This window comes from Gavialis gangeticus, unplaced genomic scaffold (assembly GCF_001723915.1).
Source record: "Gavialis gangeticus isolate Ggan-Ray unplaced genomic scaffold, GavGan_comp1, whole genome shotgun sequence".
Classification (NCBI taxonomy): domain Eukaryota; kingdom Metazoa; phylum Chordata; order Crocodylia; family Gavialidae; genus Gavialis; species Gavialis gangeticus.
The window spans coordinates 18,335,537-18,337,190 of NW_017729004.1; the positions used below are offsets into that span (position 1 = coordinate 18,335,537).

At 61.4% G+C, this 1,654-nt stretch overlaps 1 protein-coding gene across 1 annotated transcript in view; it reads left to right on the top strand.

The window, feature by feature from the left end:
• Window positions 1-3: 3 nt before the first annotated feature.
• INSIG1 (insulin induced gene 1) overlaps window positions 4-1,654 on the top strand; it is a 15,798-nt gene continuing 14,147 nt past the window's right edge. The window contains exon 1 of the mRNA XM_019508145.1: window positions 4-253. Coding sequence (XP_019363690.1) covers window positions 4-253 — 250 coding nt within the window. The remainder of the gene's footprint in view (window positions 254-1,654) is intronic.

A 1,654-nucleotide genomic window follows, 5' to 3' on the forward strand; every position in this document is an offset into this window, starting at 1 on the left:
CCGATGCCCAGGCTGGACGGGCGTGCTCGCGGGAGCTGCACGGCGGGGGCGATGGTGGCGGCGGAGGCGCGGCCGCGCTGGAGCCCGCACCTGGTGCAGCGCAGCCTGGTGCTGTTCGCGGTGGGCGCCTTCATGGCGCTGGTGCTGAACCTGCTGCAGGTGCAGCGCAACGTGACGCTGTTCCCCGAGGAGGTCATGGCCACGCTCTTCTCCTCCGCCTGGTGGGTGCCCCCGTGCTGCGGCACCGCCGCAGGTGAGTCCCGGGCACGCGGGCTGGGCCGGACCAGCGCTCGCCCCGCACGTGTGTCCGCCCTTGCACGATGTGCAGCTCGCGTGGCAGTGGCAGTGGCTCGGCGGGCGCGCAGTGATTTTGCAGGTCGCAGTTTATTGCTTCGGGGAGCGGGGTCCCGTGGTGGGGGGCTGCGGGCACCGGCTGGCCCCGGCTCCGTAGCAGCGGGTGGCGGGAGGCTGCAGCTCTTCGACCCGGGCCCTCTTCTCCCAGCCCCAGGGAGGAGGATGCTGTTGGGCCCCCTCTGCCCTGGGCAGCCACGTGCTCGGCAGGAGCTGGAGCGGTTCTCCTCGGTCCTCCTTGGACCCCCCTCCCCCCCCATCCCTGGCTGGTGTGACCTGGGCAGCACGACAGGTCCGAACCCAGGTTGTGACCTCCTAGAATTGGGCGCGGGCAGGTAGGGACCAGGCAGGAAGACCCTGCCCCTGCACGCTACCTGCTTGTCTCCTGGCATCCTGGGGCAGCTTTAGGAGGATCTGGGGGTCCTCGGCCCTGGCCGAGTTCCCTGCCCCAGACCAACCTAAATAGTCCCACCCTGAAGAGTGGGGGAGTGGGTCTTGCTGTGTAAAAGTGTAACTGTAGTTGTGATCCTCCAGAAACGAGGTGAGAGGCAAGAATTTCCTAGGGTGGTATGTCTCTATTGAACTGGCTGTTGCAGCGCAGACACTTGGTTAACTCTGTTCTAGCTACGTGGCAGGCTCAAGAGATCACCCAGAAATCCTTGCCGCTCAGCGAGCTAACCCATGAAGGGCTTTCTTAACTTGCTGCCTGATGTGTGGGGTAGGGGGGCAGCGGAGAGGCCTCCTGCAGCTGTTGTCGGGTAGGATTCAGCTGTTTGGATCTGGCGCAGGGGAGGCAGGTTTGCCTCTGCTTCTTGCTGCAGGATTGGCTCCCTCCAGAACTGGTGAGTTGCAAGGCGCTGCCTCTATTGGCTGCCTGCGCAAACATGCCACAGACAGAATCGAAAACAAGGAAGTCACATGTCGGAAGAGGGTGGGACAGGCTTGTCTGGCGGCCTGCCCTGCACTGCACAATGCAACCCCCAGCAGCCCCAGTAACTACCAGAAACCAAGGGTTCTTGCTGTGTGACAGCACAGTTGGGGCAAGACACCCCATGAAAAGAAGAGTTCTCTGCTGTGTAACTGGAACAAAAATGGGCAGCCAGCTTCAGTGTTGGAGCCAATAAAACTAAGCCCTGCTTTTATCTAATGCAATACAAATGAGATTGAGGAAGGGATGGGGGTGTTAAAGCAGTTGAGTCAAATTTAAAAGCAAAACCAATAGAAACACTCTTGGGGGCAGGGAAGGGTGGCTTTTTGTGTGGATATTTTGGTTGGTCTTGTTTTGGGGGGGGGGGGGGGGGGT